Raw genomic sequence first — 22427 nt, 5'->3', positions numbered from 1 at the left:
CCTAATTTTTTTTTAGGTGTATTATGCTTTATTATTACAAGAAAGGTAAAAATGCATCTGAACTGCAAAAAAAAAATTTGTGCAGTATATGGAGAAGGTGCTGTGACTGATCAAATGTGTCAAAGTTTCTTGGTACTATTGAGATTTTGGCCAAATAACTCTTTGCTGTGGGGCTGTCTTATGCATTGGAAAATGTTTAGCAGTATCCCTGGCCTCTAACCACTAGAAACCAATAACGGGAGATAGCTGGCATACTCAAAATATCCAAATCAATCAAGTTATTTGTGAAAATGAAAATAAATAGCCTAATTTTCTAAGCTTGAGATATTTACTGATTTACTCAAGAATTCTTATGCTGAGGCTGTGAATATTTGCTAGATAGAAAAATGTCATTCTATCCTCAATATTTTATAAAGAAAAAGAAATGTGTACAACCTAAAATGTTCCTTCTATTCTAATGTCATAATTAATCTATTCAGGTAGTTATACTGGAGAAAATGGAGGAAGAGGAAGGAGATAAAACTAACAGCTAGAACAATTCCAAGACTCAGTGACAATATACCTAACCTCTGAGAAAATCAGGTACATTTTAATCATTTTGAAGTTCTGCAAAAGGAAAGGCCACTTTACTGCTAGTACTTACAAGTATACTTTTCATAAAGTTAATAGTATTGGATAAGTAGGCAAGATTTCTGGGAATGGATTCTTGGTAATGATTACTAAAAAGTTTCCTGTAAATAAGGGATTATCTAGGTACAAAATAAATATTTCCCTCTAGAACAGATTGGATTCTGTATTAGTATTCAACAAGGCAGTGTTGTTTCATAGTCTTTAGACAGGAAAAGCCAGAACAAGGCTCATTTCTGACATTAGAGAATTATACCACATGTAATTGAAGCACTGTGATAAAATGCCATCCACCCAGAAGTTTGGAGGAATGTATTGCAAGACCTGAGGACTATAAGCAAAAGTTACAGATAACCAGAGTGCTGATGGATTGCCAGTAAAACTTTCAATGAGAAGATTCCACTGCTCTGTAGTTTCCAGGGTCTTCTCTCAGCAGTAGTAATGGTAATAGCAATGATAGCGATGACAGTTGGGAATAGCACTAACATTAGCGATAGTGTAAGCAGCAACATTTCAGTGCCTACTTTTTGTCAGGCCAGTGCCAATTTTTGTCTGTCTGTCTGTCTGTCTGCCTGTCTCTCAGCCTGCTTATCTATCTATATAGATAATCTGTGATCCTCATCATTACATACCTTTCACTGATAGGCAAGCTGAGGCTTGACAAGTTTAGGTGATTTACTTGAGGCTACCCAGCTGGTTAGATACAAAACCAGGATTTAAACCTAGGTCTGTTTTATTTCAAGGCTGAACTCCCTTTTCACCACCATACATAACAGCGGTGCAGATAAATAGATATTTCTCAGTGTGGAGGGTTAGAAACAGTAGAAGAGTTGCACAGTAGCCTCCCTGAGCTTCTTGAGGACAGCAAGTTTTTTCAGTGGTTCAAACCCCTATCATCTCCCACGTGGATTAACATAAGTCTCCTAGCTGATCCCCTTGACTCTGCCCTTGATCCTCTGAAGTTTATTTTCAAGATAGCAGCTAGACTGATTCTGTTAAGACTATATTTAAGGATTTTTGTATTTCATTGAGGAGTAACACGTTCCTTTAATCAAAATTCACTAATGGCTTACTATCCCAGGATAAAAGCCAAACCCTTACAGTTGCCTTTAAGGGTCTGCATTACATGGGTCCATATCACCTTTCAGGCCCCATAATGTACTACTCTCTCTTGCAATCCCCCACCCCCAGCTCCCCACACTCTATTGTAGGGTCATCAGTCTTGTTGCTGTTCCTTCAGTCAGGCATGATCCGTTTTTAAACTTTTTTCCCCCTTCCTCATCATTATGTTAGCTGTATTTTTATCGTTAGGTAGTCAAGTGAACAATTCAGTGCCACTTTGTACATTCGCAATGTTGCATAACCACCATCTCTATCTAGTTCCTTAACATTTTCATCACCAAAAAACAAACAAACAAAAAAACCCTGTACCCATTAGGCAGTCACTCCGGATTCCTCCCTCCGCCCAGCCCCTGGCAATCACCAACCTGCTTTCCGTCTCTATGGATTTGCCTATACTAGATATTGCATATAAATGAAATCATACAATGTGACTTTATTTTCACTTGGCATCATTTTTGAAGTTCATCCACATTGCAGCATATATGACTATTCCATTAGTTTTTTTTTTAAGTATATTTTATTATGTTGTTATAGTAGTCCCAATTTTTTTCCCTTTGCTTCCCTCTGCCCAGTACCCTCCTTCCCTCCAGCAATCCCAACCCCCTTAGTTCATGTCCATGGCTTGTGAATATAAGTTCTTTGGCTTCACCCTTTCTTATATTATTCTTAACTCCCTCCTGTCTATTTTATACCAACCGATTATGCTTCTTAATCCCTGCACCATTTCTCCCCCTCTCTCCCCCAGCTGATAACCCTCCAAATGATCCCCATACCTATGATTCTGTTCCTAGTTTGCTTAGATTTTTTTTTTTTTAGGTTCAGTTGTTGATAGTTGAGTTTGTCAGTTTAATGTTCATAATTTTGATCTTTTTCTTAAGTAAGTCCCTTTGACATTTCATATAACAACTTGGTGATGATGAGCTCCTTTAGCTTTACCTTGCCTGTGAAGCACTTTACTTGCCCTTCCATTTTAAATGATAGTGTTTCTGGATAGAGTAATCTTGGTTGTAAGTCCTTGCTTTTCATAAACTTGAGTACTTCTTCCCAGTCCCTTCTTGCCTGCAAAGTTTCTTTTGAGAAATCAGCTGATCGTCTTATAGGCACCCCTTTGTAGGTAACTCTGCTTTTCTCTTGCTGCTTTTAAGATTCTCTCTTTATCTTGAATCTGTGGCATTTTAATTATGATGTGGTCCTTTAATTATGGTGTGGTCCTTTTTGGGTCTAGCTTGTTTGGGACTCTTTGTGCTTCTTGGACTTGTATGTCCATTTCCTTCACCAAATTTGGGGGGTTTTCCTTCATTATTTTTTCACATAAGTTTTCAATTTCTTGCTCTTCCTGTTCTCCTTCTGGCACCCCTATAATTAGGATGTTGGCACGTTTCAAGTCCCAAAGGTTCCTAAGTCTCATTTTTTTCAATTCTTGTTCCCTCATTTTGTACTGGTTGACTTTTTTTTTTTTCTTTCTCATGTTCCAAATCATTGATTTGAACACCGGTTTCCTTCCCTTGACCATTGCTTTTGTGTGGATTTTTCCTTCGTTTCATTTAGCATAGCCTTCACTCCTTCCCTTATGCATTTGCCATACTTAAGCATATCTGTCAAGCCTGTGAGCATATTTATGTGATTTGAACTCTGCGTGTTAGATTGGCTATCTCCTCATCGCTTAGTTCTCCCACTGGAACCTTCATCCATTCCCTCTTTTGGGCCATCTTAACAGGCTCCTCTTTGTTTGCCTGGGTGTCTTACACAGAGCGGTCGCTCCTGTTACGTTGTAAGGGGCGGAGCATTAGGTATTTGTCAGTATAGGGCGACTCGTTCCACCATGTTGTGGCGCTGTATGCAGAGGAGGGATCAGAGAGGGACAATGCCGCTTGCTCAGCACTCGCCCTTTTTCCAGGTACTCCCATTTCCGTAGGGGCTGGCACCTCTCTAGCTATTGCCCTGGTTGTTGTTCCCGGAGTGGGTAGGTTTGCGTACATTCTAGGACCATGGGGGCCCTTTAAACAAGTGGACTCTGCTGAGAGACTGGCAGTTTCCTCCTCCGCCCTAACCCCCACTGGTTTGCAGTTAACAATGAGGATTTATTTTCCCTGGCACTGGGACCGTGAGCTGCGCCGCCTGGTTTGGTGCTGGGAGCGCTCCCCAACTATCCCTCCCCACTTTTCAAGACAGGTGACCGCACTTCCACCAGCCGCTGCTCCTTCCGCCACCACACCGCGTCCTCTCTGCCCCTTATGCATGTCTGGATGAGTATTTCTTTATATCTTTGTTTGTTGGACTTCCATGTAGCTCAGTTTTTTGGAACTCTGGTTGTCTCTAGTTTTGAGGTAGTTGTATTCCTTCTTAGTTGTGGAGGGAGACACAGGGTCTGTCTAGGCCTCCATCTTGGCCGGAAGTCCTGTACTTCATTAGTTTTTATGGCTAAATAATACCCTATTGTATGGATATACAACAATCTCTTTCTTCATCTGTTAATGACATTTGGGCTCTTTCCACCTGTGCTGTTTTGAGTAGTGCTGTTATGAGCATGTATGTACAAGTACCTGAGTCCCTGCTTTCAATTCTTTTGGACATATGGTATTCGCTCACTTACCGCGGGTATTACGTTCTAGACGCCCCCTGTGATAGATGAAAATCTGTGTAGCAACCTTACATTTTAGTATTTATATATATTTTAAGGCTTTATAAACCCTTACCACACACTTATAAACCGTTTCCAGTCCCTTATTAACCTTTCCCACTCCTTTATTAACCTTTTCCACTTTTATAAACCTAATGTTCTTAAACATATTCTACACTCTTAAACCTATGTAACTTTAACGTACGTATACAGTACCACAAAATCCCACGATATAGCTAAAATCTGCAATAAGTAAATATTTTTAAAAGTCCTGCAATAGTGAGGCCGTGATAAGTGAACCGCGATATAGACAGGGACTACTGTATACTTGGAAGTGGAATTGCTGCGTTATTTTAACTTCCTCAGGAACTGCCAAACTGTTTTCCACAGTGGCTGAGCCATTTTACATTCCTACCAGCAAAGCATGAGGATTCCAATTCCCTCCTTCAGAGCTTTTGCATTTGCTAGTCTTTCTGCAAGGCTTTTCTGATAGATACCTAAGTAGCTCACTTCATCTTCTTCACATTTTTACTCAATTGTTATCTTCTCATGGATGCCTACCTTGACCATCAAATTTAAAACGGCAGCCTCCCAACCCCTACTCACTAACCTCCTTCCTTACTCTTCTCCATAATATTGATAATCATCTAACATACTATATAATTTTGTTTTCTGTTGTTGTCTTCCACCACCAAAAACATAAGCTCAGTAAGGGCAGATATTTGTCTTTCTCCAGCACACAGAACAGTGTCAGGTACATAGTAAGTACTTAGTATTTGCTGAAGTGTTTTGGCAAAGTGTTACAATAAAAGAGCAAGAAACGAACTGGTAGATACAAAATAGACAGGGGGACTTCAAGAGTAGTACAGTAGCTCTGGCTGGTGTGGTTCAGTGGGTGGAGCATTGGCCTGCGAACCAAAAGGGTCGCTGGTTTGATTTCCAGTCACGGCACATGCCTGGGTTGCGGGCCAGGTCCCCAGTTGGGGCCCTATGAGGCAACCATACACTGATGTTTCTTTCCCTCTCTAAAAATAAATACAATCTTTAAAAAACAGTAGTACAGGAAAGGGTGAAGCCAAAGAACTTACATGAATGACCCGTGAACATCAATAAGGGGGGTGGGACTGATGGACAGATCGGGGGGGATACTGGGCAGACAGGAGCAAAGGGAAAAGAAATTGGGACAACTGTAATAGCATAGTAAGATATACTTTTAAAAAAGCAAGAAACTAAGTCTCTGTACTTTAGAGGTTATTTTTCTAATAATGGTGATGGATTGAAACCAAGTCAATCACACCTTTTATTTAGCTTTAAACAAAAAGCACACATGTATGGAAATTGCTGATTCTTAATCAGGTGAAAGCATTTTTGTTAGGATATCCTGAAGGTAAAGGAATCAGACTGTCAAACCAAAACTCTTTAGCACCAATTAAGACTCATCTAACTTGGTAAGCTTAGTACTGATTGTGTAAAATGTTTTATTTAAACAAGTAAAAATTATGCTATAGGACACAGAACTTTAAGTGTATTATACTTAAAAGAAAATGAAAAAATACCATAAGAAAAATAATCTTATGGAAGAACACAAAGCTGTACCCCTACCTAAAATATTGCTATAGCAAAAATGTAATTTATATTTTGAACTGATAGAATCAAAGTCATATAAAGAGAATATGTCAAAACCACAAAGAAGTTATTTTGTGAAAAAGTTTAAAACTTGGTGTAATTATGCTGAATTGTTCACTTGAAAATGGTTAAAATGGCAAATTTTATGTTATATGTATCTTACCACTTTTAAAAAGTGAAAAAAAAAAAAAGGTAGAAAAACGGTGGATGAAAAAGCATCCTAGAAACAGATATTGAAATAAACTATCACCAAACCCATTACTAAGAAGCCACTTTTAAAGATTTTTGAAAATCATTTATAACATAAATCAGTCTGGAAAATTAAAACTAAATAAACTCTTTTGACTATGAATTGCAGAGATTAGCCTATATAACAAGTGGTCATTAAAACTGGTTTTCAATGTTTCTTTTATAGACTGAATATTTGTGCCCACACCCCCCACCAATTCATATATTGAAAGCTAAATCCCAATGTGATGGTATGTGGAGAATAGGCCTTTGGGTGGTGATTAGGTCATAAGGGTAGAGCCCCCATGAATGGGATTACTGCCTTTGCAAACTATAGACCTCAGAGAACTCTCTTAACCCTTCACCATGTGAGGACACAGTAAGAAGATGATCTTCTATGAACCAGAAAGCACATTCTCACTAGACACTGAATCTACCATACCTTGATCAGACTTCCTAGCCTCCAGAACTGTGAGAAATAGATTTCTATTATACATAAACTACCAGTCTATGGTTTTCTGTTATATCAGCCCAAATGGACTAAGTTTCATAATTCAAGAGCTCTGATGTTAAGAGAAAAACCACTCATGACTGAATTAAACAACTTCAGAACCTGCCCATCTTCATGGTTAAGATCACAAAGGAACTCTCATCAGTCTTTAAAGTTCAAGAAATTTGTAAACTATAAACAGTGAGCTTTTAACTGTGCTGGAGGGAAAATGGTAACATATACTCAGTAGATAAAGCTCTTAGTCTGCAGGTTAAGTAATCAGTCTTCCATGTAAGAAGCAAAACAATGTTCCAAATTGTATGATGAAGTCTACAGCTTTTATGTAATGTTGTTAGAAAATAACTGCTGAGGCATTTTAACAATACAAAATTTTATTAAAAAAATAACAACATCGAAACTGTTCAGCAAATCTATACTCAATGTAACCAAAATAAACAAACACCAAATTAAAAAATATATACATCTATGTGTGTGTGTGTATATATGCATGTATACTTACATATATATACATATATATATGCAAGAAACAAGTTCATTTTTGGTCCCAATATTTTGAATATATTATCTTTATCCAAAGGAATTATAGTAATGGCTAAGAAGATATTATGCATTACACGTACAGAAATGTAACTTTAAAATTTGTTTTAAGGTCTACAGAAAGTGTTTTTTTTTTTTTTTGCCAATTCTTTGTCTTCAAACTCACAATCACTAAAATAATGTTAATAATAGTCCTGAGATGGACAGAGGATGTAATAATGTCTGATGGTCTGAACAATTACCAAATTAAAAAGATACCAATAGGAAGCTACATGAAATATGTAGAGAAGTCTAAGGAACTTCTTAGAGTTCTTAACAAAACAAAACAAACACAAAATAAAAGTTTTAAAAGAGATAAAAGTGGATAGAACAAAATAGACATCGATAGATTTGCTGAAGAACAAGACAAAACCAAGATAAAATTAAATTACATTTTCAAAAAATTTTAAAATTATTACTATTGCCGAAAACTCCTAGGGTTAATACTGGATAAAACTTTAAATGGCAGTACTAATATCTGTAAATTTGGAACTGTAATTTTAGAAAGTTGTTTTCCAAGAGCACGAAAGTAACCTTGGTTTCCTACACAGCCAGTTTTTGAAGTCCTTGGACTGCATACATGCTAGAAGAAGACTAAAGGGCAGCAGCCAAAATGATTAAACTTCAACTTGGATGATAAAGCATTGATTTGATGGGCTTTTATTGGTCAGAACCAACCCATAAGCTTAAGATAAAAAACCAAAGCCCCAAGTGGGAAGCTGTGGTCAATTTGGTGGTTATCTCTGGCCAAATTAGCATCAGGCAGCATGAAGGAAGGGACTCTTCCCAAGATCTGATTTCCTAGGGCCACAACCTAGAGGAGGTCTCACAGTTAAACAATGCGTATTTCTTGGAAAGAGAGAACAGGCATCAGTTGTGTCCAACGAAGGGGGACACTGACCAGGAGTACCCTGAACATTTTTGAAATTTCTGTGTTGCTTCTGCATCTGAAAAATATGAAAAATAGAACAATGACAAAGAACGAGAAGAAAAGTCAGCTATCTGACCTAAAAAGTGTAAGATTTGTAAGAAATTAACTAAGAAATCAAACAGACAAGAAAAGATGAATAGCCATATCATTTGAAATGCAATATTCTGAAGGCCAGTACAGCAGAGAAAAACACAAATTATTTTAAGCAAAGCAAGAGAGACCATGACAAACAAAAGTTATTTTTGGAGAGAACCAACTGGAGAAAAAAGCATATATTAAGATATGTTAACCTGACACAAAGATAAGGTGGAATAAGAATCTACTGCCATCTGAAAGCTGAAAAGAGCTGAATAATGAAAGCTATTGTCATGAACTTGGCTGTTCAACCATTTTTTTGTGTGAGAAAACACTTCAGAACTTTGAACTTAGGAAACTGGTTCTGTGTAAAAAAACACTTCAGAACTTTGAACTTAGGAAATTCCAACTTGTCTTGCACCAGGTTGCACGAGCTCCATAGAGCGGGAATCTATTTCAACAAGCAGCTTTAAAAACAAAAACAAAAACAAAATACTTTAATATTTTTCATTTCTTTGAATAATACATTAAAAATAAGCAACAGTGTTAAAAATCCATCAAAGAAAAATACACTGAATGAAAATTCAACTTACTCAGAAGTGGGTTCAGAAGTTGAGGTACTTTTGGAAACTGAAATTAGAAGAGTTTAACACTTAAAATAGCATATATGATGAGTGAGCCTATCAATTTAATAAAATTAAGACCCCACATTGTGGTTGATCAAAAATACAGGAATAAATTATCAGAAATAAGCAATTCAATTACATATACATACCATTCTCTGTTACAACTTGGCACGTATGAGTTTTACGCTGACTTAAATGTTTAGCCATACGGTCTAACCCAGAAGAATCAGCTAAGAAATCACATTTAAGGCACACTAGAGTAATGCCCCTATGAAAAAGAGAGAGAAGAAAAAGGTTTTTATCTTTTATGAAAATCTATACAGGTTCAATAATTATTTTCCCAAGTAATAACTGTTTTTAAAATCAGCATTTAAAGAAGATTTTATTTATTTTTAAAGAGAGGGGAAAGGAGGGAGAAAGAGAAGAGGAAAAGAAACATTGATCAGTTGTCTCTCGCATACATCCTGACCAGGGACCAAACCCATAGCCCAGGGATGTGCCCTGACTGGAAGCTGAACTGGTGACCCCTTGCCCTGTAGGATGACACCCAACCGAGCCACACAGGTCAGGGATCCATGTAATAACTCTTGATTTGCTTTTTATACATCATGACCATTACTTTTTAATTTTGTTATATATGCCTGATATATTTGAAATGGTGCTTTAGAAAACAGGTGTAGCCATGTCTATTAGGCTAACATTTAGTGCTTTATAAACTGTTTCCTAGTCACTAAAAGGTAAGTCAAGAGATCTAAAGCCCAGTTGTGGCTCCACTAACAACTTGTATAACTTGTGCAAGGCACAATGTTTCTGTGCCTTTGCCCACCTGCAAAGCAAGGATTGTCATTTATTCAATATATATTTGTTGAAGACCTTCTTTATATACTTTGTGGAGCCTATAATCTAAAATCTTAAGTGACAACAAAATCATAAAAAATGGGGAGACTTTAAAAAAATCATTAAACATAATGTAATTATTGTTATTACCAGCTTATTAACAGTATAAATACTTTTACAGTTCATTTTAAATTTAAATACTTTAAACTTGAGTATTTCATCTCTATGGAAACAAAAACCAGTAGTATACCTTAGACTGACTTCTCCCCTGCAGCTGTCTTAACAGTCTGTTGTATAGTTACATCTATCACATTAGCATATCAAAAATAATCTTCATAAGAATGTGGGGTGGGTAAAATTAGGAAAAGCTGAATTACACAAGGAAACCGTGTGACTTCTGTCTTTCCATGAGATCAGATAAGCTCTTAGGACAAACGAACATTAAGTCATCATTATTTGGAGAGGTGCTTAAAACAGGGTCTACTTGAATGATAGATGGGGGCATCTTTGATGCTGGGAACCAGATAGTATTGCTGTAAACTCCCTGGCATTCTGTTCTGTAACCTGAATCCTGATAAGGTAGTCCAGTTCAAATGGAAAAACCCTAGGTTGGGTGCTCTCTAGTATGAGTCCCCCTGTATTTCACGACATCTCATTTAGATGCACAGGACTGCCACAAGATCAAGCAAAATCTCCTTGAGGAGCCTGGCCTGGCATCAATCAGAGCCCCTATCTTGGTTCTCACTTAACACCTCTGGGAGAAGACTGCGGTTTGGATTAGAAAAACAACAGAAATTTGGTAGAGTCCAGGAGTGTATTGGTACAGAAAGGCAGAATGTGCTCAGGTGTCAGATTTTGTATGAGATTCAGGAAGCATCATTTTTCACCAGTGGACATTCTAAAAGAGCACCTGATGTTATTTAAAGGAGGGCCAGAAATTCAAGGCCAAGTTTGTGAACAGATGGGGAAGTACAATTCTAAGTCAACGGGATGAAAGTAGAGACAGAAACAGAGATTAGTCAAACACAACTGACAAAGCAAGAGGAGGAGAGGGTAAAGCAAAGGAGATCCCCCCAAAGGTTTGGTTGCTCTCTCAGTTAAATTTTATTGACCTACTCATGTGTCGAGCAGCTCAGGGAGACTCTCTGAGGCAATATTTAAAGAATAGTTTTGATACATAATTCACATGGCATACATTTCAGCCATTTACAGTGTACAATAAACTGATTTTCCAAATGTTCAGAGTTGTGCAACCATCACAACAATCCAAGTTTAGAATATTCTTATTACCTGAAAAAGAAACTCAATAACTCATGCCCCACATAAGCAGTCACTTGCCCCTACCTCTCCTAACCACCAGCCCCTAGCCCATGGCAATCACTGATCTTTTTGATTCTGGACATTTCATATAAATGGAAATGTATAGTATGTGGTATTTAGTGACTGGTTTCTTTCATTGGTAGGTTCATTGAAATTCTATTTTCTACTCTTCTGTTTAAATTATTTTGTGTGTGTTTATTATTGAATTTAGGCTACTTTTACCACTAATAAAATATGTATATACATAGAAGTATCCTGATTAAGAAAAGGTTATGGTTAGTATGACCCAAATTTTTAGTATATAGCATCAAAAATTTTTTTCATAAAACTGAAGTCATGTGCTACCCTTCCCACTCCTGAAAATCACTCCTCCTGAACGGTCTCTCTTATGTTGTCATGTCCCCAACAAAAAGCTCAAAATTGTAGTTATCTCTGACTTTTTCCTTAAAACTGTCAATATTTCAAACATTTTATAATATTAACAATTTATTGAGCACCCACTGTGTCAAGCTGAAGATTTAACTTATCATCTCATCTAAATCTTAGAGAAACCCAAAGAAGTAGGTGCTATAATTTTAACTTTTTAAAATAGAGGACAAGGTCAGATTTGTTAACTTACCAAAGCCAGGGCCAGTTTTTAAAGTCAGCCCTTTGATTCTAGAGCCCATGTTCTTAAACATGATGTAATACCACCTCACCACCTTAACCCAAGTTATTCAGTTTTAATTACTGCAATAGTCTTAACTAGTCTATGTGCCTCATACAGCTACAATGCATCTTTTATACCCCTCCAAACTGATCTTTCTTCAGTACTCTTGATTATGCACAAAATACCAACGGTTTCCCCAATGTCCTCAAGTTAAAATCAAGTCCAAATTCCTAGCATTTTTCAAGGATTCTACAATCTGGGTCTCAGATAAAAACTATTCATCCAGATTTTGATCTCAATACTATTTACATAAACTTCATGCTCCATCTAAATTGTACTATGCTTTCCGCTTTTTTTTCTTTGTGCATTTTTTATTCATGCTATTTCTTCTAACCAGAATGCCCTTGTGCCTCTTCATATTAAGTAGAAACCTCTCCTCCCTTTGAAATCATTAACTCTCATGACACTCATCACAAACCTTGTATTACTGTAGATATTTAGTGGATTCTGAGCTAAGTGTGTGGTATAACCAAAGTTAATTATCAGTACTTTTAGAAATGTTCATTGGAAATTCCTTCTCTACAGTAAACAAGTTGTGCACTTTATGTAAAAAGAAAAAAAAAACCTTACAAATTATGAAGCTATATATTGATCAAAACAAAAAGAGCATTAATTATTTACTGGGAATCACAAATTAATATTCAAATATTGTTGGAGAGCCTTAATTTTTATTTTTTATTGGAAAACCATGGAAGTTCTTAATGACTAACACCACTGAAACATAGTTCAGCCAGATACTATATCCCCTCTTTGATCTAAGAATATAACGAACAGAACTCTGTATGTCCAGTAGCAATCATTTCATTTTTCAAACTAGGCACTCCAGCATCAGGTTTAAAAAGTTACTACAGTTCTGACCGGTGTGGCTCAGTTGGTTGGGCATCATGCAGAAAGCAAAAGGGACTTCTGGCCAAGATGGAGGCATAGGTAAACACGATGCGTCTCCCTCCATAACTACGAAGGAATATAACTATCTCAAAGCTAGAGACAACCAGAAGTACCAGAAGTTCCAGAAAATGGAGCTGCATGGAAGTCCAACAAACAAAGATATAAAGAAGAAATACTCATCCATACAGGTAAGATGGGAGGAGAGGATGCGGTAGGCCTGCAGAAAGCGCAATCACACTTTTTAAAAAAAAGTAGGGAGGGACACCTGGAGAGCGCTCCCAGCACCACACCAGACCACGAAGCTCATGGTTCTTGCACCAGGGAAAATAAAGCCCTATTACTTCTGACTGTGCAAACCAGTGGAGGGTGGGGAAGAGGAAGAAACAGCCAGTTTCTCAGCAGAGTCCATTTGTTTAGAGGGCCCCCACAGTCCTAGTATGTTCACAGACCCACCCACTCTGGGAACAATGGCCATGGCAACAGCTAGAGGCACATCAGTCCCATACAGAAGTGGTAAAGGGACAAGTGCTGAGCAAGCAGCATTGCTCCCTCTCAGACCCTCTCCCACATACAGCACCGCAACATGGTGAAACAGGTTTCCCTATACTGACAAATCCCTAAGGTTCCATCCCTTACAACCTAACAGGTGCAACAGCTCTACCTAAGACACAGAGGCAAACACAGGAGCCTGTAAAGTTGAGGACACAGAGAAGTAGGGTCCAAAAGAGGGAACAGATCAAGGTTCCAGTGGGAGAACTAAGTGACAAGGAGAGCCAACCTAACAGATGCAGAGTTCAAAACACTGGTGATAAAGATGCTCACAGACTTAACAGATATGCTTGAGTACAGCAAATGCAGAAGGGAAGAAGTAAAGGCTAAGCTAAGTGAAATGAAGGAAAATCCACACAAAATCAATGGTGAAGGGAAGAAAACGAGAGTTCTAATCAATGATTTGGAACATAAGGAAGAAATTAACAGCCAACCAGAACAGAATGAGGAAACAAGAACTGCAAAAAATGAGGAGAGGCTTAGGAACCTCTGGGACAACTTTAAACATGCCAACATTCTAATGATAGGGGTGCCTAGAAGGAGAAGAGGAAGAACAAGAAATTGAAAACTTATGTGATAAAATAATGAAGGAAAATGTTCCAAATTTGGCGAAGGAAACAGACATACAAGTCCAGGAAGCACTGAGAGTCCCAAACAAGCTACACCCAAAGAAGACCATATCAAGACACATCATAATTAAAATGCCAAAGGCTAGAGATAAGGAGAGAATCCTAAAAGCAGCAAGAGAAAAGAAGAATTATCTACAAAGGGGTGCCTATAAGACTTTCAGCTGATTTCTCAAAACAAACTGCAGGCAAAAAGGGGCTGGCAGGAAGTATTCCAAGTGATGAAAAGCAAGGACCTACACCGAACTACTCTACACAGCAATGCTATCACTTAGAATGGAGGGGCAGATAAAGTCCTTCCCAGACAAGGTAAAGTTAAAGAGTTCATCATCACCAAGCCTTTATTATATAAAATATTAAAGGTACTTATTTAAGAGAAAGATAAAAACTATAAACATTAAAACAACAAACTCACAACTATCAACAACAGAATCTAAAAAGTAAAAACGAAAATGAAGCAAACAACCAGAATAGGAACAGAATCATAGGTATGGGGATCATTTAGAGGGTTATCAGGTTGGAGGACGATGGGGAGAAATGGGGAAATGGTGCAAGGATTAGGAAGCATAATTGGTAGGTACAAAATAGACAGGGGGAAGTTAAAAACAGGAAAGGGTGAAGACAAAAAACTTACATGCTCAAACCATGGACATGAAGTAAGGGGGTGGGGGATGCTGGAGGTAAGGGAGGTAACTAGTCAGAGGGGAGCAAAGGAAAAAGGAACTGGGACAACTGTTAACAGCATAATCAATAAAATATACTCAGAAAAGGTTTCCAGTTCTATTCCCAATCAGGGCACATGCATACTTAGGTTGCGGGTTCGTTCGGTCAGTGGTCAGGGTGCAATTCCCAGTCAAGGTGCATAAGAGAGGCAACCAGTACATGTTTCTCTCTCACATCGATATTTTATGTGAAAAGATGGATTTTTAAGAAATAAACGTTTTTATTGTATTTTTCTCATTACCATTTATTCCTCTTATACACCTCTTCCACCTCCACACCTCCTCTCCCCCCTCAATCACCAACATCAATGTTTTTCTCCCTCTTTCTCCCTTCCCCTCTCTAAAAATAAATAAAAATTAAAAAAGAAGTTACTATAATTTGTCAACAGAGAGAATGAAAAAAGATCCACTAATTACCTGAGAGTTCTACAATGCTTCTTAAAAATAGAAAATGGTTTACTTGGATGGCTGCTATGAGAGCTGGAGAGATAAGAAACAAATAAGATTTTATTATACAATAAGTCATACTAATTTTATGACCATATTTCAAGTCTGTTTAGTTTATTAGTTTTAAATAAAAAGAGGCTGGTCTAAATTATACAATTCTGTTAGTCATCTCTGTTTACTTCAAAAATTTTATCTTACATTTCGCTATACCTATGTATTTTTTAACAACACATTTTCCCTGAAAATATTCTTCAATGATCAGTACAGTACCTCAGTATTATATATAAAAATCTCGAGTAAAAATGCAAAGACCAGCAAATGGAAATTTCCAACTATTAAGAGTTGAAAACAGTCTAAATATTTGCTAATAATGTATTTTGCTACAATATAAATTGTTAAGAATAATGATCACTTTCTAATCTTCTAATCTTAGTGAGTAGGGACAATATAAATGATCCTCAAAGTAAATGCTACTTGGGCTAAATGACATTTCTTACCAACAGTAAAGTGAAACATTTAAAGAATCTTTTCAAATTACTAGAAGAGCTTTTAAGGAAAGCAAATTAAGGGAAGCAAAGCTCAGGAGTTAAAATAATTCCTACACACAGAAAAGTGTTAACCAAATTTTGCAGCCAATGCTAATAACACTTTTGAAACTGGTAAGGAAAGCTTTCCTATATTAGAAAGCCAGGCAGGATTAGCATGGCACAGTAGTATTACCTAAAGTGTGTTCCATGGATTAGCAGTGCCTGCATCACCTAGGAGCTTATTAGAAATACAAAGCCTTAGGTTCCACTCCAGACGTACTGAATTTATCTCTGGCAGCAGGGCCCAGAAATCAATTTTAACAAATTTTCAGGTGATTATTATGTGAGATAAGATTTTGAGAAGCACTAGCCCTAGTTTGCAATGATAGACCTTAGCCAGCCCACACACCAGTCATGTTACCCTTAGACACAAGGTAACTATCACCAGCACATCATATACACATGGGAAAAGGAAGATTCTGGTTAGTTACAATCCCAAGAATATATCCCCAGGGTTAGGTGCCATGGTGAATACAAAGAACTGATCTCTCAAGTAGATAAGGCAAACATATTTAATGAGGTAGAATAGCTGAATGGTATAGAACTCAAAGAAAGGAATTATTTCCGTGAGTGACTTGGCAATCAGATACTTCATGGAAAAAGGTAAATTGAGAGGGAAGGAGAGGAGCATCCCAGAGTAACAAAAAAATAAGGAAAAGTCATTTTAGATATTAAATATAAGACAAACTATACATAGAGGAAGTTTAATTAACTTGGGGGACCCAACTTACAGTTAAGAGTTAATACGGGCTGGGACTAAAGGCACTCAACCTCTGAGAAAATAAAGCTTCTGTATGTAGAGAGCTCAAATGTATGACAAAAGTCCATACTGGGTTGGGGTGAGGATGTACCATTCAGGGGAGAGTACCTGAGGAAACACAGGGAGCAAGATACCATAGAAGTAGGGGAAATGTAGACCTACAAGGCCCTTATAAGAGTAGGAGTCAGTTCTGTATGTGCCTAATGATTAGTAAGCGCTCACTGTGTGATGGCAATGCAAGGTCGGGGCTCAGTGATCAGGAGAAGGTTATGAAGGAGGCTTGGGGCCTATTGGGAATATTTTGGGATAGAATGGGGCTTGAGGTCTTAGAAGACAGTAGAGGAATATATGGGAAATAGGAAAGGGGAGGACAGAATGACCCTACATAGTTTTAAGAAACACCAAAAGTATTTTTCAATTTAATTTTCTGTAAGTTAAGGGCAGGATTAAAGCCATGTTGGGCAGCCATGTGTTTGACACAGAATAAGAGACCAGCATTTTTCCAGCAGTGTACTGAGAGAAAGGTTGGCTGGGGCCTGGTTTAGAGCAACCAAGATACGAGTGCAGAAGCACTGTAGTAGTTGGGAGGCAGAGTGATAAATTGCTAAAGGTGGATTCACTCTTAGGAAGCCATGAAGAATAACAGCAGATCAAGAGAACTCCACAGGCTTCAGAAACTTAAAGTGCATATTATTTCTAGCTGATGTCCCGCATTTATGCAAATGATACCTTAAGACAGACTGGGCTTAAAGGACATTGGGTGACAATAATTTGAATCCTAGACAGATATTTTTTTTTTTATTTATCTGTGTTCTTTATAGATACCAGTGAGTCAAAGATGAAAGTATTTATTAAATACTTAAGGATGAAGAGTTGGATCTTAGAAAAACTCAACACTGAAATTGGAGGATTTACAGTTGAAAGGTAAAAAATAAAAAGGTTAAGGTACCAAGAAAAGAAATGTCGAGAGGCCAAAAGAGCTGAAGAAGGAAAAGGTAATAAAATAGAGGAGTAGCCAAAAAGGAAATTAAAAAAAAAAAAAATGGTGGTAACAGTTTGAGAAGTTGAAAAGTTTCAAAAGTGAATGATCAGAACTATCTAATAGTCTAAGAAGTCACAGAGGAATAAAAATGAAAAATAGTGAGTACATTTAATAATTAGGACATGACTGATAACTATTAAAGAAGCAGCTTTAACTGATAGGTGGGGGTGATACTCAGATTACAAAGGGTAAAGAAATGACAAACAGGATACTTAAGAATACTCTTTGAAAATGTCAACAAAAGCAAGAAAATATGCAAAGTAAAGGTAAATCTCCTTCATCTTAAAAAAAAAAAAAACCTGAAAATATTTGCAGGCAGAAGGAATGGTTGGGAGAAAGAGATGAAATAATGGTACAAAATAACTGAATAAGGCTATAGAGGAAATGGAGGAAATAAGAAGCAGGGTTAACTTTGAAAAAGTTGGTCATGTATTTCTGAAACTGCATGAAGGCAAAAGGTTGGGGTAGAAAAGTTTAATCTTGGGAAAAATGAAAAGGATGACCTCGGAGCAATTAGAAAAGGACAACAGTTGAGAGACTAGAATAAAATCTCAAGGGTATTTAAAAGGATTTAAACAGGTCTTGCAGATAAAAACAGGCATTTTAAAAAAGACAGGACTAAATTAAAGTGGATCACGAATTAAGAGCTGATTAAATCAAGCATAGCTTTGTAGTCTAGAATTGAACATAAAGACAGATCAAAAAGGATAGAAGATTCAACGATAGCAAGATTAAATATCACTACAGATATAAAGGACTACAGGACACAAACAAAGCAACATTCAAACAGATTACCTTGAGGGTGAGGTTGACTATAAAGTTGGATTGGCGCTGCTGGTTAAACAGAGGGGTCAAGACAAAGTCATGGAGTAATGAGAATTCAAAATAAATATTGTATATGATGAGGTAAAAGGGGACAGTGGTAAAGAAGGGGATATAACATGTCACAAGTGGATGTGAAGTGCTGGCTTTAAAGAAATCAAGGTACCATGAAGTTAGGCTCATTCCAAGGGAAAATAACTTACAAACCAAGTGCCAAAGCCATAAAAAAAGAAAAAAAAAAATAGTGGGCAAATCCTAGACAGCAGAAGCTCTAACTCTGACCAGAAAGTAACATAAAGGTTTTGTTATGACTTAAGAGAAAACCACTTTTATTGGTTATACCTTATTTCTGACTAAAAATAAATAGAATTACCTTAATTTGAATAATTAACTTAGCATATTTATATCCAAAAATTGTCTATTAAAAAAGAATCCATCTTGAAGGAAGTGATACAAATGAGATCCAAATGAAAGTAATGTGGGCTTTGACGTCTTTTTGTAGCATAAAGTATACGAGGTCTGTCCAGAAACTATCCAGCCATGTCATATGAAAAAGAAAGGCATTTATTGGAGAAGATACACGAAACACTGTACATAGGACAATGATGCCTCAGTACCCTTCAAAATATGCACCTTGGGACCTCACATAGTTCTCCCAATCGCCACCAGCTACCTTGTTGTATTTTCCTGAATCTCACTGACAGTCTGAAATCTCTTCCCTTTCAAAAGTGACTTTAGTTTTGAAAAAGCCAGAAGTCGCAGGGTGCCAAATCTGGGCTGTAGGGGGACTGAGTCACCTGGGTGATATGTTTTGCAAAAACGTTCTGCACCAGATGTGATGCATGAGCGGGTGTGTTGTGGTGATGAAGCTGCCAACACCAGTTGCCCGCAGCTGCAGCCTTCTGAATCACCCAAATAGTTTCCGTGGAGGAATGTTCATGCTTCACACAAAATTTAATGCAGATCTGTTGCTCTACTCAGTCAGTCATTTTGAATGTGATGGCCACACAGCACACATGCTCACTCGATTGTGTCTACCAGCTTCCCCTGACTAGCACAGTGAAGTCATCATTGTTCACACACGCGCATTCCAGTCCCCTCTCCTTGGCTGCCAGGTTACACTGATGTCATGCAAACCATTCTTTTTATATTAACAATGGTTGAACTTTTTCAGGACAGACCTTGTATGGTAGGTGCTCAAGTAATTTAAATTGAATTGATATATAAAAAGAAATTCCAACAGTAGCACCATGACTGGAATATTCCTATAGTCTCTCATGTCACATTTTACTGAATGAATGCAAAGATGGATGGCTTGAAAGGTGAATGAACAGGGGGATGGATGAGACAGACAAAGGAGTGAAGGGGAGGGAGGGAGGGACAAAGAGAGAGAGCACACATATGAGCGCCAATAACAGTCTTACCATCTTTGACAAATCTGGTGTCTCTCAAAGTGAGTGCTCACGTGATTACATGTATTTATTTAATAAATATTTTTAAAACATTAAAAGTTTTATGTTTAGAAATAACTACTCTTTCAAAAAGTTAGGAAAATAAACTTCCCTAACAAACTTATTTTAATTAGTCTAACTTCTTGAAATTTTTGTGCCACTAATTTCATAAATTATTATGCTAGAAAATAGTATAGGGTAATATCCTAGAAATTCCCTATTGCTAGATCCTTTTAGCTCTTTGATGTGACAAACTGGCTTCTAGTAGGATAAATTTGTTTTAAAAAAGAAAACAAATATCTCGAATGGCAGTTGATTGGCAGTATACATGTTTAACTCACCTCACCATATGATTTACAAAGGCTTTGTTACAGTTAGTGTTGTATTTGCAAAAATTACAATGGATATATATTGAAAAATGGCTTGCAAAATCTTTTATTTTGGAATGACACTCAATGCACTTGTGAACTCCTCGACAACACCTTATGGAGACAGAAAAAAAAAAGGTAAAATTTATATTGTATAACAAAAATAGCAATGTAAAGCTTTATTAACATTTTATTAATTGAAGCTAAGATATTAAGTTAACATCTTTAAATAGACTTATTAATCTGAAATTTCTCTTTGCAACAACAAGCAGAACAAGCATAAAAAATCTAACAGCAGTTAACTTTTCCCTGGAATAAAAAGGATCATATTAACCAATTCTACTATCACAAGATGTAAACACAAAATAAAAGATTAGTGTAAAAGATGACATATATAGAAATAAACATAGTAATTCAAGTTCTGCCCAACAGTTGTAAAAAATACCTTTTTACTGCTTGATCTTTATGCCGGATAGTAATCATCATATAAATGTGCAAGGGACTTTTGTGATATGGTAAATTATATTAAAATAAACCTTTAATATTTAACATAAATTGACATTGCAAATCAGGAGTTAAAGATATTACCTTAAATTCTTCAAAGCGATGCTGATTTTGTTCTTTCTGTTGCGTTGTTTCTTTTGCTTGCAAGAGGTTTTTGCTTTGCATTTAGGTGTAACTCTACCTTGCTTACTTGCATTGGATGCTTTACTTGCAGTGGATGTAGTTGCACGAGCCTTACATATCTTAGACTTACTTGCATTCGATTTTGTGGAATTTTTAGCAGTTATATTTTTAGACTTTGGAGGTGAGACCTGAAGAGAAGAGGTGCTTGGAGTATTACTGGGAGTTATAGTTGATGGCTTTGAATGAACATGTCCAAATGAAGCTCGAATGGTAACCTATAAATATGAAGGCAATATGTATTTTCATAAAATTAATCATCACCATAATATCAGAGATCATTGAAAGCACTCACAGTATGGTCAATTTGTTTTTAACAAGGGTGCTGATACAATTCAGTGAGGGAAATAATAGCCATATTAACAAATGATGCTGGGACAAATGAATATCTATACGCAAATTAATTTGGATCTCTACTACATACAAAAATTAACTCAAAATGTATTGAAAGACCAAACTGTAAGAACTAAAACTATTATACTCTTAGGAGAAAATCTCATAAATCTTTGTGACCTTGGGTTAGGCAATGGTTTCTTAAATGTGACGACACCAAAAGTACAAGCAACCAAAGGAAAAAAATGGATAAATTGGACTTCATAAAAATTTAAACTTTTGTGCTTCAAATGACACCATTAAGAAAGTGAAAAGATAACGCATAGAATGAGAGAAAAAATATATATGCAAAACATATATCTAAAGAGGGACTTATATATAGAATATATAAAGAACTCTAAAACTCAATATAAAAACAAATAACCTGGGTGGTGAACACACAATTCAGTGCGCAGATGATGTGTTGTGGAATTGTGCCCCTGAAACCTGTATGATTTTGTTAATCACTATCACCCCAATAAACTCAATGAAAAGGAGAAAAACCACAAATAATTCAGTTAAAAAATGGGCAAGTATATTGTAATAACTATGTATGGTGCCAGGTGGATATCAGTGGGAACACTTTGTAAATTATATGTTTGTCTAACCACTATGCTGTATACTTGAAACTAGTACAAAAAAACACTAAATGTAAACTATATTTTTTTAAAAGTTTAGAAAAATGGGCAAGTGATCTGAATTCAGATTTCTTCAAAGAAGATTATAAAAATGGCCAATAAGCACATGAAAATAGGCTCAATATCACTAGTACTAAAGGAAATATAAATAAAAATTCCAATGAGATATCACCTCAGACCACCTAGAACTGCTGTAATAAAAAAGGCGGATAGTAACAAATGTTGCCAAGGCTGTGGAGAAATTGCAACCCTCATAATTGCTGGTGAGAATGTATAATAGTACAGTAGCTGTGAAAAACAGTTTGGCAGTTCTTCAAAATGTTAAACCTAAGAGGAATATAACCTAGCTAATCCACTCCTAGGTGTTCCAACCTAGCAATTCCACTCAAAAGAGAAGTGAAAAACTATGCTCACCCAAGAACTTGTGCATGAATTTTTATAGAAGCATTATTCATCTAGCCAAAACCTGGAAACCACCCAAATGTCCGTCAACTGATGAATGGATAAGTAAGATATGGTGTATCCTTACAATGAAATAATATTCAGCCATAAAAAAGAATGAAGTACTGATACCTAAGTACTGGTATATAAGTACTGATACAACCAATAAGAAGGAATGAAATACTGATACAAGCTACAATATGGACGGACCTTAGAAACATG

At 36.7% G+C, this 22427-nt stretch overlaps 1 protein-coding gene across 1 annotated transcript in view; it reads right to left on the bottom strand.

Annotated features, from left to right (window-relative positions):
* Window positions 1-7597: 7597 nt before the first annotated feature.
* Window positions 7598-22427, bottom strand: part of ZNF280C (zinc finger protein 280C) — a 56861-nt gene continuing 42031 nt past the window's right edge. Inside the window, 8 exon segments of the mRNA XM_090264520.1 lie at window positions 7598-8077; window positions 8080-8235; window positions 8238-8257; window positions 8910-8946; window positions 9092-9210; window positions 15011-15073; window positions 20044-20184; window positions 20659-20972. Coding sequence (XP_090120646.1) covers window positions 7971-8077; window positions 8080-8235; window positions 8238-8257; window positions 8910-8946; window positions 9092-9210; window positions 15011-15073; window positions 20044-20184; window positions 20659-20972 — 957 coding nt within the window. The 3' untranslated portion in view covers window positions 7598-7970.

The sequence above is a fragment of the Furipterus horrens genome, unplaced genomic scaffold (genome assembly GCF_987537825.1).
Source record: "Furipterus horrens unplaced genomic scaffold, mFurHor1.1.pri manual_scaffold_17, whole genome shotgun sequence".
NCBI classification, from domain to species: Eukaryota; Metazoa; Chordata; class Mammalia; order Chiroptera; family Furipteridae; genus Furipterus; species Furipterus horrens.
The sequence above is the reverse complement of the archived record's forward strand: the minus strand, read 5'-3'. Positions and strand labels throughout refer to the sequence as shown.